The sequence below is a fragment of the Colletotrichum higginsianum genome, chromosome 10 (genome assembly GCF_001672515.1).
Source record: "Colletotrichum higginsianum IMI 349063 chromosome 10, whole genome shotgun sequence".
In the NCBI taxonomy this organism is placed as follows: Eukaryota; Fungi; Ascomycota; class Sordariomycetes; order Glomerellales; family Glomerellaceae; genus Colletotrichum; species Colletotrichum higginsianum.
The window spans coordinates 3,040,258-3,058,058 of record NC_030962.1 but is presented as its reverse complement, the minus strand read 5'-3'; the positions used below and the strand labels follow the sequence as shown (position 1 = coordinate 3,058,058).

At 45.2% G+C, this 17,801-nt stretch overlaps 5 protein-coding genes across 5 annotated transcripts; 2 read left to right on the top strand and 3 right to left on the bottom strand.

The window, feature by feature from the left end:
- Positions 1-5,143: 5,143 nt before the first annotated feature.
- CH63R_14380 (uncharacterized protein) lies at positions 5,144-5,353 on the bottom strand (the record flags this gene model as incomplete). Its single annotated transcript, XM_018309354.1, has 1 exon — positions 5,144-5,353. The coding sequence occupies one exon, from the start codon at positions 5,351-5,353 to the stop codon at positions 5,144-5,146; it is 210 nt and encodes a 69-aa protein (XP_018151672.1).
- Positions 5,354-5,436: 83 nt separating this feature from the next.
- Positions 5,437-6,340, top strand: CH63R_14379 (uncharacterized protein; the record flags this gene model as incomplete). The annotated part of the gene is made up of 2 exons (XM_018309353.1): positions 5,437-5,534; positions 5,611-6,340. 2 exons carry the CDS (start codon positions 5,437-5,439, stop codon positions 6,338-6,340), a joined length of 828 nt encoding a protein of 275 aa, XP_018151671.1.
- An 896-nt stretch (positions 6,341-7,236) lies between these two features.
- Positions 7,237-8,203, bottom strand: CH63R_14378 (Extracellular metalloprotease; the record flags this gene model as incomplete). The annotated part of the gene is made up of 3 exons (XM_018309352.1): positions 7,237-7,306; positions 7,383-7,893; positions 7,972-8,203. 3 exons carry the CDS (start codon positions 8,201-8,203, stop codon positions 7,237-7,239), a joined length of 813 nt encoding a protein of 270 aa, XP_018151670.1.
- A 1,435-nt stretch (positions 8,204-9,638) lies between these two features.
- On the top strand, positions 9,639-10,375 carry CH63R_14377 (EC36 protein; the record flags this gene model as incomplete). The annotated part of the gene is made up of 2 exons (XM_018309351.1): positions 9,639-10,260; positions 10,320-10,375. The coding sequence occupies 2 exons, from the start codon at positions 9,639-9,641 to the stop codon at positions 10,373-10,375; spliced, it is 678 nt and encodes a 225-aa protein (XP_018151669.1).
- A 4,372-nt stretch (positions 10,376-14,747) lies between these two features.
- Positions 14,748-17,000, bottom strand: CH63R_14376 (Glucose-methanol-choline oxidoreductase; the record flags this gene model as incomplete). Its single annotated transcript, XM_018309350.1, has 6 exons — positions 14,748-14,797; positions 14,856-14,921; positions 14,978-15,430; positions 15,538-16,423; positions 16,534-16,575; positions 16,662-17,000. The coding sequence occupies 6 exons, from the start codon at positions 16,998-17,000 to the stop codon at positions 14,748-14,750; spliced, it is 1,836 nt and encodes a 611-aa protein (XP_018151668.1).
- Between the last annotated feature and the right edge of the window lie 801 nt (positions 17,001-17,801).

The following is a 17,801-nucleotide window of genomic DNA, read 5'->3' as shown; positions in this document are numbered from 1 at the left end:
TGCAGTAATAACTAGCCGACTAATAGTACAAATAAGGTATAATATTAAAACTAAATTCCCTAATTTTAAGTGCAAGCTTTAAGTAATATTGTATAGAAGAAGCCTTAGTATAAGATTCGCTAAGTAACATTTTATTAGTATAAAGGGAAAAACATTTAATACTATTCTAATTTAGATAGTAGGGGACCTAATCTACTTATGTAATTTAGGGACTAAACCTTTAGAGAGGAGACTTAATATTACAATTTATTAAAATATAATAGGACTAGGGGACGCCCCTATAGGGCGTCTAGTAGTTACAGATAAGTTATAAGTAAGTAGATACAGGAAATAAGGGTGACTCCTCTAGTGTAGAAGAACTATAGTGCAAGATTACGTAGAGATAAGGGAGTGAGCAATTAATTATGCATAAGTACAATTAATTATAATGTAAGTACTTACGCACTCTACTTTAAGTAATTACTCTATATAGTATCTAGATTACTAGTAATTAGGTATAAGCTAAACCTTATTAATAGACATATAGGACTTATTTATAGAATAGACTTAGACGAACTTAAGGATAGACTTCTATAGCTCTTTAGCAATTAACTTTGTAATTATCCCCTCGGATACTCTCAGTACCCTTCACTAGTAACTAATATTATAAGCCCCTTATTGAGTATACAACTAATTACTGTATCCTCTGAAGACCTAATCCTTTTAGTACAACTTACAGTACTATTCAATAGTATTATTGCCTCAACTTCTGCTAATAGACACTACTACAGAAAGCTAACTATAATAAAATGCCTCCTTAATTAACTTAAGAAAGTATTCTAATTAGACTACTTTAAGTCTCTTAATTAGACTTCTTTCTAACTTAATTAAAGGAGTAGACTTTCCTAATTGTCTTGTATTATTACATTTAAAGGTAAATTGTAAGAAAGGCTCTAATTTAATCTAGAGGATCTATATAAAAAGTTTAATAAAAAGTAAGTTGTATTATTACTGCTAAGTCTAATTAGCTCTATCTCTTTATATCTTTTGCTTAATTAAACCTAGCTTATATAATGCACCTCTAATTAGAGATAAAAAAAAGAAAACTTAATTAGACTAAATACTCTACCCTATTCTAGTAATAATAACTTAGTAAGTCTACTTAGTAAGTTAACTTAGTAAGTTAATATAGTAATTTTAGCTAGTAGAAAATACTTAGAAATAGAAAAAGCCCCCTAAGGCTTTTTCTACTTTACTAAAGTACTTAGGTTCTCTCCTCTTATACCTCTTACTACTACTACTATTTTACTTCCTTATCCTCTATAACTATTAATTAGTCTTACTACTCCTATAGTAATATAAAATAAGTATATAGCTATTTAGTAAATACTATAATTAATACTATAAATTAAAAATTAATTTACTACTACTATAACTACTACTACTATACTAGGAGGGAGTAAGAAAGCTTTATAGGGCTTTTCCTATTTATTATTTATTTCTGCAGTATAGTATACTATATATAATAGACTAATGCCCCCCCTAGTCCTCCCTATACTAGCCTTATACTAGCCTCCTCTTCTCTACTAGCTATTGCTCTATTATAGCTAGCTTATCTATTCTAGCCCTATATCCCTAGCTCTAATCTAATAGAGTTAGGGCTATTTAGAGGGGCTACTACTAATACTGCAGTAAGGAAAAGAAGGGCAGTCTAACTAGATTCTAATACTAAGCTTACTACTATTGTTAAATTAGAGGGTATAATGCACACAAAGGGCGCTGCAAAGGGCGTTGGAGATAGGAGATATCGGCCGCTACGCCGGCCGCTCAGCGGCAACGAAGGGCCTGCTGCGGGCTTCGTCCCGGGCAGTGGGCTTCGTGGTGGCCTTAGGCGCCTAGAAAAGGGGTTGCCGAAGGCCTAGTCGGGTGGCAGGGTCCGGCTGCAGCACACAAGAATAGTTACACACATATTGCACTCAATATACGCACAATTGACCTATTACAGTTACCCTTGCTAATCTGACAACTATCTTAGATGTATAGAAGGCGTAGGTTTAAGTTAGTAAAAAAGAGGATAATACAGGTGAATCTAGTAAGTCTAACTTACCTAGTAAAGCTGAAAGCTGTATTGTAGTAGCATCTAGGCGTAGTTAATAGTTAATTAAACATACTAGTATTAGTGGGAATGCCCTCTTTTTTGGTGGTCGGAAAGTAGGTATGTTGACTTATTAGAGATGCTAAAGAAGTGCACTACCTAACTTTAGAGACAAGAAGCAAAACATGAGTGATGTACACTTTTTGGGGTACGACTGCCTAATGCGCGAATTTTTGTAGCTAATTAGAACCAAATGCTAAACTAGATCTATGACCCTACTACTTGTCCATACAAATGCTGTGCTGCCCGCGCGGTCGGTCTGTGTCACCTTTAACTTGTTGGGTCAAAACACTGCTATTATTGCCTGAAGCTAGTATTTAACTAACATGTGCATGTTCCAAACGTGGCGATATTGCAACTGGTTTTTTTTGTAACGTTTCCATCTTTAGTTACTTCTTCGTCAATGGCTGTAACTAAAAGGCGGTTCCACCACCTCAAATAAAGCTATAAGTCACGAGAAGCAAAACAACTTCTCAATCAAATACCTACTTTTCATTTACTCTTGAGAGTACAGTGTCAGTAATGTGAGGGTAGCAGAGAAGTATTACTCTTACTAGAATCTTGAGCAAGGGAATAGACAGGCAGTCCACCGTCCAATCGAGGTGCCTCTTGATGTCCCGCTGGGGCAGGTATATGGGGTTGCTGCTGCACCATTGTGTTGAGCCAGCTGAAGAGCGCCCTGTCTGTAATTGCACTGTCCAAGAGGACGACCGTTGATGTCGAAGTAGAAGTCGACTCGTGGGACTAACTCTGGTGTTTGGACGTTATTTGCGAATGTAATTCTTGGTTGATTGATCCCAATCTCGACGCCGTAGTGACCGTGTTGATTCACAGGACCAAGGTTTCGCGTGTATACGGTTGCCCCAGTGGGACTTTCTTCTGAGTGTACCGGAATGTCAAAATGAGCTCCAGATTCGTTATTTATCATCGCACAGTATATTGAATTGGTTGTGATCAGGGGAGCATGTGCCACATCCCCGTATGGTGAAACATTTATGTCGGCGTGGCAGATGACATTATTGGCCCCGTACGTCAACACATACCGATAGGTGTAGGCGTGGACATTCAAGGCAAAAAGTGACCAGAGAAACAAATTTAATATTCTCGACATTCTAGATTTGAGGACTAACCAGGATTTGCGAAACGTTTGAATGCCTGGAAGGACACGTCAAGCAATAAGCATTGGAATTCTTTCGACCTTTATAGACAACTGCGTCCGCAGGTATACATGGAAAACACACAAGTTGCCTGTCAAAGTTCTAGAGCAGAAGCATATTGTTACTGGGGCGTAGAGGATTTAGGCTTCGTACATAAAACTGTCCTAGGCACAGGGTTATAAAGGTAGTTAACAGTATTGGATTGGACGCATCATATGCTGAAGACACGTCGTCTCATTGTTACAAGCAGGTTAAGGCAAATAGATTAAATACACTTGTAGGTGCTGCTTACAATAGTAATTATAACCTTTCAAAGTATGCAGCTAAGGAATTTTATTAGTAACCTATATATGTATTAGTTTAAGACTACAAAGCTAATAGGCAATGCGTATGCAGCAGCGCAGATGTATAGGTATACTAACAAAGTATAAAAGACTACTTAAATAATTAACTTCTATAGCAAATTGATAAACTAACAGCTACTACTTACAAAAAGGAATTATTAAATTTACAAGTATGCAGCTAAGTAACTTAGTTAGAGTTAACTTTACTAGTTGTCTTTATGTCACCCACCTCAATGAAACATATTCTAATTCTTGCCTACAAGATTTATTTTTTACTAAGGTCGGCAGAGAACTTATTTAAATCCGTTGCCTAAAAGTTTCTAGAAACGGTTGCCCAATTACATAGTTACATGTCAGTGTTTTTAGAGTAGTGTAAACCTTCTTATCTTGAGCCTTAACAAAAAAAGAGCTAGTAATTATGCTGCTAGCAGGTAAGGAACAACATACAGAAAGCTTAATAGTACCTACTAAGCTATACTTAGTTTAGTTCTAGTACAAAGATTAATGCTTTTAATTTAATTAACAAATGGCTTTATACTGTATACCTGTTGTTTTCCCCTGCAGTTAGGTAGAAGGCTACACAATTCGTGCATTACAACCCTGTCAACAAAGATACAAATTTAAAGCTTTAGGCAGAACTTTCTTAGATACTTTACACGGTATTCCCTCTTCAACCAATAGGCCGCGTAATCGTCAACGTTCGACAACATTTGATTGTGCTTGCATTTGGATGGATGTCTAATTAGGGGGACAAGACAACCTTCTTTTCCAGTTTGCAGCGCCAAGTTGCAAAGTTCAGGCGCAAAACTTAAAGGCCCTACTCCGTCTGCCGGTTTCCGATCCCAGACCGTCTCAGCCTAGGGCTATTCTGCATTATTCAAAGAATTAATTCCCAAGTACTTACTGCTTTTCTGTTAGACAGCCGCAAACTTTGTACATCCACAACATTCCATAATTCCACTCCACATTATTAACACACTTCCTTATTGCCGACCACTGCATGTGATCCCAAGAACCTGAAACACAACCAGGCCCTGTGTCTTAAAGGTCTACCGTTATTAACTTTGCACCTAGCACTAAAGGACTAACCTCCATTTTCGGCAAATGCAAAGTTTCTCGCAGTTGCACCACCAACAGCCACTAGCAACTATACTTATGAATTTGTTAACTCTATCCTGCTAGGTTAGCTCCCCCCTCCCCTGAGCCATTCCACTGCAGTTGCGAACGTTTGTAGACGCATGGAGCCGCGTGTCCTGCGTCTAGGACTGCTGTAAATCCTGGTGTTAGTTTCTAGATGCATCTGCCGTTGCTTTGCCGACAGCCTCTAGCAGATACAGCTATGAATCCTTAAACTATATCCTGGTAAGTTTGTTTCATCCCCGCCTCGGCCCTTCTACTGCAGTTGCAAACGTTCGTAGGTCCATGAAACCGTGTCTCCTGCCATTGGGACTGCCGTCAATCCGGGTGTTAGTTTCCAAGTCAAGAATATGGTGAGTGGACTGGAAAGGTCATGCAGGATGGGTCTGAGATCGGCACTGTGCAAGAGACGGAGACTTGTTGGGCCTTCCGTTGCCAGCCTCCCCACTGCTATTTGGGGGCATGTTTACGGTGGTTTCAAATTTATACAGCATCGCCTTATCACGTGGTCTGTTGGGTAGAATAGTCTGGGGTACAGGGCGCACTGCATGCCTATAAGTAGCTTGCAGGCGTTTCTTCATCCACTGGCTGCTTGCCTACTGATTAACAAACATTAGCTTTTTAGTAGCAACCGCTTGGAACAAAATACAGCACATTCTCAACAATGATCAGAGTCTCCTGCGTTGTCGCGCTCCTGGCAGTCTGTATGCTAGCATGCGCTCGCGTACTTGTTCCGCCTAGCTTCCTCCAGGACGTCAATCGGTTCGTTAGCACACTTTGCGTACAGGGACACTATCCACGTACCTGTACGGGGCCAGCTTGAGCTAATCACAAACAGCCTTTCGGACTCCCTTTCGGGAGATGGTGTCCAGAGTGAGGACCTGAATGGGTTTCAAGTAACCCCTCCCAAACCTGACATTTCAATGAGGGCCGGGGGCCTAGAACCACCTATTGCTGCCGATATGTTATCGGCGAGGGGTTGGGATTCTCCAGGCTTTCAGCAACTGGCGCAGTCTACTACGGAGTTAGACGAGCAACAGGAGGAAAAGGAGATGAAGAAGAAGAAGAAAGAAGAGGAGAAGAAGAAGAAGAAGGAGAAGAAGAAGAAGGAGAAGAAGAAGGAGGAGGAGAAAAAGAACAAGAAGAAGAAACCGAAGAAGAAGATAAACAAGGGGGGTATTGGCGGTAGTGGCGCCTGTGGGGGTAGCAGCGTAAGTAATTGTACTGACAATAGTGTTAGCGGAGGTGGTGTTGGAGGCGGTGGTGTTGGGGGTGGTGGTATTGGTGGCGGTGGTGTTGGTGGCGGTGGCGGTGGCGGTGGTGTTGGTAGTGGTGGAACTGGAGGTGGTAATGGGGATGCCGGCGGCGGTGGTGGTGTTGGTGTTGGTGGTGGTGGTGTTGGTGGAGTTGGTGGTGGTGTTGGTGGTGTTGGCGGTGGTGTTGGCGGAGGTGTTGGTGGTGGTGGCGGCGATGTTGGTGGTGGAACCGGAGGTGTTATTGGGGATGCCGGCGGCGGTCCCGGGAGCACTTCCTGCGGTGGAGTCGGCGCCAGGGTCGGCAGGGCATAAGCAGCATGCTGGATTAGGAAAGATAACAGGCCTCGAAACGTATTCTATTGCTCGGCTATAACAGACACGGTGTATAGTTTGGTCCAAACCGTGTGGATCGCTAAAGGGAGTACGGAAATAAAAGTTACAAAGTAGCTGTTTAAGTAATATCCTTGCGGCTCTCTGCAAAATGCACTACACACGACAGATATGTGAGGTTATACTCTGCCTACTCTACTCCCTATCCAGTTGTAAAGCAAGGAAACTGACATTAATTACAGCTAACCTAACAGATACAGAAAGACAGTCATCTACATAGCTAAGTCACTTAAGGTTACTAAAGTCACCTACGAAGACAATTGTAGAAAGCGACGGTTGCAGAGCTGCTGCAGCAGTCAACTGCCTCGCATAGCGTAGGAAACAGGTTTTAAGGGCATAAAAGATGCAGGCTAGATACTACAGATAAGATCTAACTATATAAAAGAGTATAAAAGCTAGTAAAGACGAAAAAAGCTGCTCCTTCTGCTTGAGCTTTCTTTGCTGTTCAGGAGGTATGATAGGCTGAGGTTCTAGTTATTATTCTTTCGATATGAATCTATTAAAGCAATACAAACTACAGCTCCAGTTCTTCTCCTTTGCTCCCTCCTAGGACTCTACCAACTGCCGCAATCTTGTACTAACACTTGGGTCCTGCCCACCTGCTCGCTAGTTCCTCCACCCATTCACGTCTACTGCTCATAGACACCGCTACTAGCAGTCACCAAGGACATCGTCTTCCAAGCTCGTGTGCCCTGCCTCCAACACGCTACGTACCGGAGCAACCGATACACCGGTGTGTAAGGTCCAAGTCAACAGCACCACCACTATAATGTACAACCGGAGCTACGTACGGCCAGCTTCTATACACCAGATTCCCTTTATGCAGCGTTCAGGCGATATTTTCGCCAGAAGCTGTGCATACGAACACGCTGACCTATGGTGAACTCTCTGTAACAAGAACTATCAAGAGAGCGTGTTTCATTAGTCGCCATCCAAGGTCCAATACTTGTCAGCATAAACCTACTCAATCGAATAATCCATGTAGTTGTGTATTGGGTCAAGGCCGGGCTTGTGCGGACAGGAGTCACGGGATGGGGGGCAACCCCGCGTGGGGCTGGCCTGAGCTGGCGTATCCGAAATAAGATCCCCTTCGCCATCGCAACCGCCTCGGAACGTGTGGTAAAGCCCGAGCCAGTGGCCTGTCTCGTGCGTGAGGGTTTTCCCTAGGTTAACGTTCCGACCCTTCCCGCCTGGGATCGTTGACGAGGCCACAGTACAGCCATCCAGTGTGAAGGTATTCGAGCCTATAGACGCTCCTTGTGGGAACGTGCACTTGCCTAAAATACCTGACGAGCGACCTAGAAAGTAGACGTTGAGGCTGGCGTATCCCCCTTGGCGGAGGGCGCGTTTCATACGTAGCTCGTCGCCGCCGGCAGCCCAGCCGGCGTTGACAGTGCGTGTCACGCCCTGTAGCCTGAACGAGATATCGTGAGGTCCGAAGTTTGCGTTAAGAACGGCCATCTGGCGGTGGAGCCCTGCATCCTTATCAGGTTGTAAATCGTTGGGTTACCCAAGTACCGGAGATCGGCACCGACGTACAGCTATATACCCACCGGTAGCTGAGCGGCTCGAGGCTAGAACATGAAGATATGTGTCTACTACAATACTAGCTCTTGAGCGTATGACTAGGGTGCCGTTAACGACCTCATCCCTCCACAGGCCGTGTGCGATTTTGAAATGATCGTGCGACGGGTTCGGCGTTCCGCAACTAAAACCACCATGAGCCACGGCAGTTTGGGCGGAGAAGCCCTGCAAAGCGGCCGTCAGTTCACGGAGGAGTCGCATCGTGTCACTGCGTGCCTGTTTGAAGTCAACCAAATTATCTCCCTTGGCAACCCTAAGTAACGTAGTAGGGGCATGCGACGTAAAAGGCACAGCTTTCCTTACCTCTAATAAAGTATAAGTCAGACAGCTGGCTATGCACAAAGACGTCCTGGCTCAACAGTAGTTCCTAATTCCAGTACAACCCAAGATGGAGAATAGCGTGCTCTCTATACGCAGCGAGGTCCTTCAGGTGCGCCAAGAGTACCATGAGTGGGAGTGAATAAGGAATCAAGGACTACTTTGTATAAGTGTGTAAGAGGCCTAAACTTCTAAAACAACATAATGCTCTCTGGTTACACTACACGCGGGTGGCTAGCTTCCGCCCCAACAGTTTCTCTAGTCCCTCCGGTTTGGGAACGTTAGAAACGGTGTACAGCAGGCTCTATTAGACTTTAATCTTCTACTTGCAGAAGAACTCTAACCTAGAGCTGCTGATCCTCTTTAGTGCAAGGGGCTGCAATAATTAAGTTGTATTAGTTAACAATATGCAATAGGCCATTTAATGAATGTAGTGCGCAGGCCTCGTCATCTAGGCTGCCACGTAGTTTAACTTCTAGATAATACATAAACGTTAAATTATGGGGTGAGTTGCATCCTCCTGCGCTGTCCCTGTGAAAGTAACTGCTGGTTGAGTTTGTAGAAAAGGGAAATTTTCGCTAGTAACTTAACCTGTTCGATAGGGTTAATAGAGGCCTTTTAGAACCTTCCTAATAGATACAGGGGTTAATCTAACAGCATTAGGTCTTTGTAGTCTACAATCTAAAGCAAAGACCCACTTAACTCAAGGAATACAAACAGAAATCTAGCTTTAATTTATGTAACAAGCCTACATAAGCCGTGCAATGGAGGGGACCATCAGAAAATACATAGGAACGAAGTCGTCTGGGGGAGCCGAAGTTCCGACGCCCATCGGATCTTAGGCTTCATTATTGGGTTTAACTATCGTTAAGGTTTGCAAATCTAGACTAGGAACCTATGCAGTGCATGCAGACTCTGCTAGATACTTACTATTACGTCACGCAGGTTAGAGGAGGCTATAATTACAGTTTCATATATATTTATAGTTTACTAGCTATTACAAACTTCTCAGCAAAGCTAACTAGACTTCATTAGTAATAGCTTAAGTTATTAAGTTTGCCTCTTAGAATGTAGATTAGATACATCAGCCTACAGAATGTAAATTGAACGCGTAAGCTAAAAGAATGCTTAGGACTACTAGACTCCAACAGCAGTTAGACCACTGGCAGGGTCTAGACTATAACGGCGTTTGAATATATATATGTAAAGCATTATTTTCAATAACTCAGACGTTTGTTACCTAGTAACTCTTCTATGCCAAATCTGGTACACTTACAAAGTCCATCTACATTCAAAAAGCCCATCTACCTTCAAAATAATGTTCTCTCTTCTTGTATTAATCCTTCCTGTCAGTTGTGTGGTCATTCCTCTCTCTCAAGTTGAAGACTCTGCTACTAAGCTCTTGCTTGATGTCGCCCCAGTAGAGCTGGATGTCGCCCTGGCAGTTCATGAACCGCTCAATACAACAAGCCTAGCAATCATTGGCCCCCGGGACGCCCGCACCAATCCACCGTGCCCACCTGGGCAGGTATTCGACCGATCAATCTGTTATACATCCGGGATCATATCTCGCTATTGTAACACGGTTCCTCAAAGTCCAAATGGGGACAGAAAGGAAGTTTTTTGTGCCAACAACGAAGTCTGTGTGCAGCGCCTGCTGAGCAACGGCAAACCTTTTGCAGATTGCCAGCTAATCAGTTCACTTATACAATGGAGGACAGACCCAATTGGGTCAAAGGAAGGCTGTACTACTGCAAGTAGTAAGCGAGGGAAAACTCACGCAATGGGAACGATTGTGTATGACATTAATGAGCATCCTATTCAAGTTGGCAAGATTAAGTACTTTGGAGAACCTGGCGATGTGCCAAAAGGTACTAGTGGAACAACAAATAACTTTGCTAGCGAAAGCTGGGATTTTGATAATGGACACTTTATGCGCAGTAAGTATAAATAATTAATAGATTGATGCAAGTATAATACTATACTAATAAGAGGATAGTTTGTATTACTTCTATGGGTAATGGAAACCTAAATGCCTTTTCTTGGCTTATTTAAAGAGATAGTTAGTATTATTACTAGTAAGGAAAATTAAAAGTTAGGGAGGCATTTTACATTAAAAATAAAACCCTTAAAGATAATAACCTATTAATGTAGTTGATAAGCGAGCTGCCCACACAAGCGAGCTGCCCACCTAACTGCGACTAACGTACCTGTATAGCAAGTGGCCTATTATAGCGAGTGGCCTACATCCCTCTTCCTTTCTACCTTTTACATAAGTTAATTCAGCTACAATGTACGAAATTAATTAAAACTACTTATTGCCCTCTTCCTCATTACTATCTTAAACTACTTTACAGGTTCGTGCGTTATGTCCAGTCTTTCTGCAATTGCCACAGCGTCGCGCGCGTGGTTCAGCACCTTCCGTACGACCCTCCTTCTGAGGGTTATTCTCTCCTCCAGCATTAACTACATCCTTTTGTTCACCTAATGCAGAGCTTTCTGAATCTCTAGTTGCACTTCTTCAGAGACCGGCTTGGAGAAATCTACTCCCGACACCGAAGCCCCGAAAACGGGGTGAAGCTGCTCCGTCTGAATGTAGGGTGCCATTGTCATGTGAATTGGTTATCAGCGAGTTGTAAATGTAAGTGACACCAACATGATTAGCTACCCTAGTATAGACAGTGCCATATTTAACTTACCTCTGTGTCTCTGAAGCCGCGACCGGCTGGAAGTGAGAGTCATGAAGGTACCGAGACCAGAAATAGTTCAACTCCACTCCGCCGGGACTTTTGTTTTTTTCAGCCCAAACAGCAAGCCAAGATAGGACTTGCAAAAAGTGTCCGCAGGACACATTGCTACAGACTAGTCATCTGTCAATATGCCATGAAACTAAATCCGCCTTAGCGACCCGTAATGAAACCGGAACAGATCTTGTCAACGTTTACCGGCCGGTTGTTACTCGTCCTTAGCAGCTTCTGCGTGGCTCTTCCTATTCTAGGCATTTTCTCACTCTGAAGTGATTCACAAACCTTTTTGCGAGTTCCTCCCATTGTTCCGTTGTTGCAAACGTCGAGATATTATCCTGAAAAACTGCCTGCACTGCCTACCACCAGTCTAATACACTTAGGATAGACACCGTAATACAGCATCTATAGTTAAACCTAAGATCCTCTGTCTGCACGGCGCAGGCTCTAATGCCGCTATCTTTAGAGTCTAGCTCTAGCAGTTTACAAAGGCACTCAACAACTGTTTTAATTTCGTCTTCCCTAATGCACTATTCTAATATAGTAAGTTAATATACCTACTTTTAGAATACCCCCTTATTTAGAATACTTAGAATAAAGCTATCCCTAATATTACTACTATCTTTAATTAATTATTAACTAGGCCTAAATGCTACTATAATACAGCTTTTAGCTTTACTAAAAGTATTAGAGTTACTAAATTTATCTATAACATCCTCTTTTTTGCTAGCTTTAATTTAAGCCTTCTAGATATTCTTAATATTAGTAAACTTAGTATTTAAATTAATTTAGACTATTCTTCTTTTCCTTACTATAGTATTAGTAATTTAGGCCTATAGGAGCTCTAGCTTATACTAAGTAGTAGTTAGCTTATAAATTTACTTACTAAAGCCTTTTTTTACTTTCCTAAATAGAAGGTATTAAGTAAAAGTATTATTCTTTAGCTCTATAAATAGCTTTAACTACTTAATTAGATTCTTTACCTTCCTTAGTATTAATTATACTACTATAAATAATATAAATACTTATTCTTTAGCTTTCTTACCTTTAGACTACTCTTTACTAACTTAATTAGATAATTCTAATACTACTAGTATTAATAGAAGTAGTAGGGAGCTTATTAGAGGCTTTACTATAGAAATAAGTTATAACTTTATTTATTTCTAACTACTTTTAATATTCTATATTATTATACTTAAAGTATAAGTCTTCTAATAATAGCTTATAAAGTTTCTCTTACTTACTATTTAATTAGTAAGAGTAGTTATAATAAGTTAATTATATATATATTAACGTGGCTGATAAGCGAGTCGATCAGACAAGCGAGTCGATCACCCAACCGCGATCATACCATCTTCCCGCTTTCAACACACGTCCATCGACCATAAAGAATGTCGTCATCAAACAAAGAAGCGCAATTGATCCTAGCGGTTCAAGCGATTAAAAACACTCCAAATCTTAGTATTCGAGCTGCAGCACGGATCTATTCAGTACCCTTCACAACATTACGCGACCGACTTAATGGAAAACCTTCGCGACGCAACATCATGCCGAAATTACGGAATTTGACGCTGCTTGAAGAAGAGAAGCTAGTTAAGTACATTCTTGACCTAGATGCCCGATCGTTTCCTCCCCGGATCAGTGGTGTTGAAGAAATGGCCAATCACCTGCTTGCCGACCGTGGCGCGCGACCGGTTGGGAAGCGCTGGGCGTCGAACTTCATCAAACGACAACCACAGCTTCGGACGCGTTTTTTTCGCAAGTATGACTACAAGAGAGCCCAATGCGAAGATCCACAGGCTATTTGCAGCTGGTTTGCCCTTGTGAAGAACACAATCGTAAAGTACGGTATCCAAGAGTCTGATATCTACAACTTTGATGAGACTGGTTTCATGATGGGCCAGATCGCAGCTGGCATGGTTGTAACGAGTGCTGAAAGGCGATCAAACACGAAAATGGTGCAGCCTGGTAATCGGGAATGGGTTACAGTTATCCAAGCCATAAGTTCGTCAGGCTACAGCGTCCCGCCATACATCATCGTTGCAGGCCATTATCACCTCTCAACCTGGTACACTGAAACAGATCTCCCACACGACTGGGTTATCGCAACATCTGAAAACGGATGGACAACAAACGAGATAGGCCTAAATTGGGTCAAACACTTCGATTGTCATTCAAAGCCACGTGCAAGAGGTCCTCATCGCCTCCTCATCGTCGATGGGCATGAAAGCCACCACTCCGCAGGTTTTGAGCTATATTGTCAGGAGAGTAACATCGTCACACTCTGTATGCCGGCTCATTCATCTCATCTACTTCAGCCCTTAGATGTAGGATGCTTTGGGCCTCTCAAAACGGCGTACGGTCGACAAATTGAGGATAAGATGCGGCGAGGTGTAACCCATATTACGAAGGAAGACTTCTTTCCAGCGTTTCGTGAGGCCTTTACACAAGCACTTACGGGAAAGAATATCCAGGGAGGTTTCAGAGGCTCCGGGCTTGTCCCTCTGAGTGCAGAAAGTGTATTATCAAAGCTGGACGTCAAGTTACGCACTCCAACGCCTCCAGGATCACTTCCAACAACACCGCTCCCTTGGGTTTCCAGGACACCAAACAACCCAACAGAAGCAACTTCTCAGTCAACACTGATCAAGGATCGAATTGCCCGTCATCAAAATAGCTCCCCAACACCTATCAATAACGACGTTGACTATATTCTTAAAGGAACACTAGGAATAATGCATGAGAATGCATTCCTGAGGGCGGAGAACAAAACTCTTCGAGAGGAAAACAGCACACTAAGCCGACGTCGGAGAGCTAAGAAAATGCGTCTCCAGCAAGGAGGAAGTCTTACTGTAGCTGATGCAGAGGATATACAGTCGCAGAGGGACGCAACAGCACAGGTTTATGAGGAAACGCGTCGGAGGAGTGGTCGTAAGCCAAGGACTGAATCGGGTCAACGACGGTGTGGCGTGTGCGGAAACACAGGACACAATGCGCGAACGTGTCAGTTTGATGTAGAAACGACTGAGGAAGAGAATTCTTAGTAGCGTTAATTGATCTAGTGGTGTTGATATTGATGTCTTCTTGGGTTTGTAATGTAGTCGTGGTTGGGTGATCGACTCGCTTGTCTGATCGACTCGCTTATCAGCCACGTTACAGGATAATCATCCAAGATGTTTCGATTCCATAGGAAGGACAGGACTCTCATGTCATGTCGCCGTCGATGTTAAGGCCGTGAGCTTATGAAATGGAAACGTGTGAGCGATGGGGGCACTGGACTGCTATGACGGATATCAACGAATCTGGCTGTTGTCTGACACGCAAGCTCGTGGAGGACACTGCACTGCTTGTGTTTATCGTCAGCACAAAGAAGTGGCAGGCTGAAGCATGGAAAATACTGAATGGCCCTATGACTAGTGTTCAAATGTGTAGAATAGAAAGTGAGATCCACGGCGGTGGACGTATTATTTGAGACCAGGAACAATTTGTAGGTGGACCAAACATGCGTAGGGCGACAATGAGAAATATGTCTATGGATATAATTACAAGATTCAAGTTAATCAAAACACAAACGAAGAATAAACAACTCAATTAAACAATCCATATAAATGACAATCAAAGAATGCCAAGGCACAATCCTATTAGTCACACTTCAGATGCCGCACAGATACATCGACAGTGTCTCAGTAGGTAGTCTTCTTGATGTCATCCGCCAGCTTCTCCGCCAAGACATCTAGCCCCGTGGTGTTAGCCCTGAATCTCTGATGAACAGCTGGGGTATAGTCACTTACAGACTTGCACTTGCGGCGCAGGAGTGGGTGGCAGGAACGGGAACGAAGACGAATCGATAACCCTCACTTTCATATTTGTCAGTTCAGCCTCAGTACGACGCGGAAGAAGAGGAACAACTCACGCCTGGAGACACCGACAACCCTGCCGCGACTGTCCACGACGGCTTGAGGGTCTGTGCCGTTGCCCATCCTGTTGGAGGCAAAGGCGTGGTAGATCGGACTGCTGGACCGCCTGATGTAGGCGCGGATGTCGTCGTCGGTCGCCACCGTGGGCCCCGGGAACACCTCGCCGCCGACGAGGACGGGGGCCATGGCGGAGGACTCGAGAGCCTGGCGGACACGCTTGAAACCGGCGACGAGGACGTCCATGTCGGAGTTCTCGGTGAGCCAGTTGGGGTTGATGGCGGGGGCGTCACTTATGTTGGCGGACTGGATCATGACGGTGCCTTGGGAATGGGGCATCATCAGAGTCGCCTGCAGCGTGGCAAAGTTCTCGTTGGCCACCGCCTCGGTCACGCCGCCGGGGTAGACGTTGTAGAGAACCTCGGGCCAGTCGGCGGGATAGGGGGATAGGTCTATGATGGAGGGAGGTTGAGAGTCAGCGCTCGGAAAAAAGAGACACGCGGAAGACAGACACACGGAAAACATGGGTCAAAACAGGGGTAAGGACATGGCAACGTACACTCTACCGTCTCATCGGCAAAGTTCTTTCGAAGCTCGTCGGGGATCTTCTCTCCGCCAACCAGGTCACCGCCCGAGCTTGCCAGTGGGCCCTCTCCCTTGGTGTTGAAGTCGTCGATGGCGCTGGCCAGGTAGTCGGCGCCGGACAAGGCCGAAGAGGTGACGACGTTGACCTGGTACGAGGCGAAGATGGTCATGTGGTCTCTCATGCCCCTGCCGACGGCGGGCACGTCGGCGACGACGGGGATGCCGTACTTGGACAGCAGGTCCTTGGGTCCGACGCCCGATACCTGCAGCAGCTGAGGCGACTGGAAGGCGCCGGCCGAGAGGATGACCTCCTTGGCCGCCGAGATGGTGCCGGTGCAGCTGGAGTCGGTGGTGGCGGAGGAGAACTCGACGCCCGTGGCCGTCTTGTTGCTGAACAGGACGCGCTCGACCGTGGTGTAATGGAAGACGGCGAGGTTGGGCCGGTCCAAGACGGGCCGCAGGTAGGCCGTCTCGGACGAGGATCGGTGGCTGTCGCTTGCCCGGACCGTGTCCATCTGCCAGGTGTGACCGATCAGGGTTCCGTCGATGAAGGTGTCGGTCTCGTTGACTCCGATGGCCGCCAGCCCCTTGGAGACCCAGGTGCTCCACGGCTGGCTGTATGCCGGGTACGTGACGTCCACCGCGCCGCTGGTGGCCACGCTGGCCTCGTTGTATCGGACCGTGGCGTTGGCCAGGCGAGACGACTCTTTAGGGGGCGAGAACTTCATCGTCTTTCGGTAGTACGGCAGCATGTTCTCGTACGAGTAGGACTCGTCGTTGACCGCGGCTGCCCAGGCCGCGTGAGCACCCTTGGTCGTATGCGAGTACGCCATGTAGTTGACGTTGCTGCATCCACCTAGCTGGAAGACACATGATGGTTAGACTTGAAGCAGCAAACACGGAGCAGCAAGGCTGTTCGGCAATTGTAACTTGTATGTGTTTATGGAGATGGATACGCGGCTGGACTTACTGCTTTCGTTCGCAAGTAGTGCGCCGTGCTGTTGTTGAGTCCCTGCCCGACATCATGTTAATAACCCATAGATCCCTCGATGAGACTCTCCCCACGGAGCTTGATGACGACTTTGGAATGGAACTCACAGCTTGCGGGGTCGTTTGGAAGCCCCAAGACATCTCGGGCGCACCCGAGAAGAACTTGCCGGCGTAGCCCGGAACCTGGGTCCAGTTCCCCGAGACGTCCTCGGGCAGTGTGCCCGCTTCCACGACGGCAACAGTCACGCCGGCATCCTCTGTCAGCCTGTTGGCCAAGACCAGGCCGGCGGTGCCGCCACCGACGATGACATAGTCGAAACCGAGCACGCCGTCTGCTTGAGAGCATGCGGAACGGGGATTGGCGGCGGCCGAGACGAGACTCGTACTGCTAAGCAGCAGCGACGAGCCCAGGGTGAGGAGCTGACTAGGTGAAGGGAGAGAGTGCATCTTGACGGGGTTGCAAACTTGCAACGAGGTAAAGAATTTACGGAATGAAGCTGTGGCAAAAAGAGTGTGGGTTCAAGAGGCTGGAACGACTGTTGTTGGATGGCCTCTACATCGTATATCAACTCACGGAGTAGAGACTAGGAGTTGTCATCAAGAGGGCCGGCCTTGTGTGTTGTCTTCTGCCGACAACGAAAGGGACCTGGTGCCGGCCAAGCAAACTACTCGGAACCAGAATTAGACTTTGTGCGAACACTAAAATTCCAGGGGCTCTAGGGGACGGGTGCCCATCCTATTACCCCTGTTATCTCATGACTAGCAGGCACCCTGCCAGCAAGGCGTTGCTGGCCTAGGGTGCCAGGTTGTCGGGTTAGAGGCACACTGAGACCCCTGAAGATTGTCAATAAAAAGCACAAGAAACGGTTTCTTGGCACGAGGCAAGAAGGTGGCTATCTTGGGTATTAACCACCCGCGTAGGACGCCCTGCGCAGTAGCATGGGATACTGAAAAACAGTTACTAAGGATATCAAAGCAGCAGCATCAAGTCAAATAGCACTATAAGATGCTTTCTATTCGTACAATCACTATTTTATTTACTATCCCGTCACATATCCTCATGTCAGAGTAACCAGGAAGTTGGGTTCCTTGACATGGTACAAAATGAAGCCTAAACTCGCGGGTTGAGAAGCAATGCAACTGTTCTGTCAGACTAGTGGCAGCCGGATTCTAATCAACTACGCGTACACGCAGAAAGGAAACACGCAGACGACCGTCTTGATCGTGGGTAAATCTTGGGAAGAATGT